Source organism: Crocodylus porosus, unplaced genomic scaffold (genome assembly GCF_001723895.1).
Source record: "Crocodylus porosus isolate Cpor-Errol unplaced genomic scaffold, CroPor_comp1, whole genome shotgun sequence".
Classification (NCBI taxonomy): domain Eukaryota; kingdom Metazoa; phylum Chordata; order Crocodylia; family Crocodylidae; genus Crocodylus; species Crocodylus porosus.
In genome coordinates this window covers 8225477-8226955 of record NW_017728927.1, presented here as the reverse complement: position 1 = coordinate 8226955, position 1479 = coordinate 8225477, and the positions used below count along the sequence as shown (strand labels likewise).

Sequence of the window (1479 nt, the reverse complement as noted above, 5' to 3'; positions counted from 1 at the left end):
TGAGACTGGAGTCCTTTTTGTACTTGGAAGATGTAAATCACATAATGAAAGTATTGCTGGGAGAAATACTGCACACAAATCACCCAAACCGCAGACTTGGTATCAGCAAATTAGAAATTCCTGTTCATTTTACTTAAGTGACCACTTGGGAGTAAAAGCCCTTATATTAAATTTCTGGGGATGGGGGAGGGGAGGGAAGACATTTTCAACATAAAGCCTTTGGATATTTTTGGTGGTGATTTTCCCCCCCAGACCTTGCTCTGAAAATCTCCCTGATTATGTTATAAAAGCATTCCAAAAAATGTAAAGATGGGCCTGATCAGACACGAAAACCTCCGCTTTACTCACCAATTTGCCAAAAGTCAAACAATCATTTTTAGACAGCCATGAAATAATATTTTCCCCACGCTTTCAAAGCTGCTAACAAAATGAAAAAGCCCATTATTTGTGCAGCTCTGATGGTGAGCAGCATTAAAGACTTTGCAGCCTGAACATGAAAGAAAAAAGCTGGGAGACAGGAAGCATCATCGTTTGCAGTGTTGCCTATGCAGAGGTGAAGACAAGAGGGGAGATAAATTGCCCGTGCTCACATAAGAATTATAACGTAACAGAAATTGGAGCAAGGCAAACCGTGAGTAGACGCTGCTCTTAGATAACCTTGCTGGCCTCCATTCAGTGCAAAATTCAAGTGGGCTGCAACTTTTTAATCAAACCCATGACACATGCAAGTGCTTCTCTGTTTAAAAAAAAGAAAATTCTCATCCAAGGTGCTGCTTGTAAACCAACAGCCCTTCCCTTGCCACACAGTGCGGCAGGAAAAACCTGAAGGTGAAAGTGGGCACATCTACATGAGCTGCTTAATGCGCAGTAGATTAATTCTAGTGCCTCGTGTGCAGTAACCTAATGAAAGCCCTGCACAAGGGGGCGGGAGGCAGAGAGATAGAGAGTGTAGTGAGGGAGGCACAGAGTGTGTGTGTGCAGAGAGAGAGAGAGAGAGTGAGTGTGTGTGCGCGTGTGTGTGTGTTGGGGGGGCCGGTAAGGGGGGAGGGAGACCTTGCCCTGAGTAAAGGCGTGGCATGGTGACGTCTTGTTGCACGGGATGATGCTGAATGACGTCACACGATAGGGTGGCTGCAGAAATCCCTGCACAAGGGGGCGGGGGAGGTCGGTAAGGGAGAGGGGAGACCCCTGCAGGGCGTCACGTGAGACCCATACAGCACCACGCCCATCCCCCCCCCCGCCCAGCCGGGGTCAAACAAGCGGGGAGCGCGGAGTCCAGGCCCAGCACCCCTCCAAGTGCTGCCTATTTTAAAATAAAAAATAAAAATAATTTTTATGATTCTTTTTTTTTTTTTTTTTTTAAGCCGCTCTGGCCCTTTAAGAGCACCCGCCTCCGGGTTGCCGGGCAACGGGAGGCAAACAGAGCGCGGCCGACGTCAGGCCGGGGTTCCCCGAGCGGCGCGGCGCGCGGCGCGCCCA

At 48.8% G+C, this 1479-nt stretch overlaps 1 protein-coding gene across 1 annotated transcript in view; it reads left to right on the top strand.

Moving 5' to 3' along the window:
- Nucleotides 1-428: 428 nt before the first annotated feature.
- The window catches only part of TEKT4 (tektin 4), a 17146-nt gene continuing 16095 nt past the window's right edge, over nt 429-1479 (top strand). Inside the window, exon 1 of the mRNA XM_019542138.1 lies at nt 429-461. Within this exon, the coding sequence (XP_019397683.1) occupies nt 429-461 (33 nt within the window). The remainder of the gene's footprint in view (nt 462-1479) is intronic.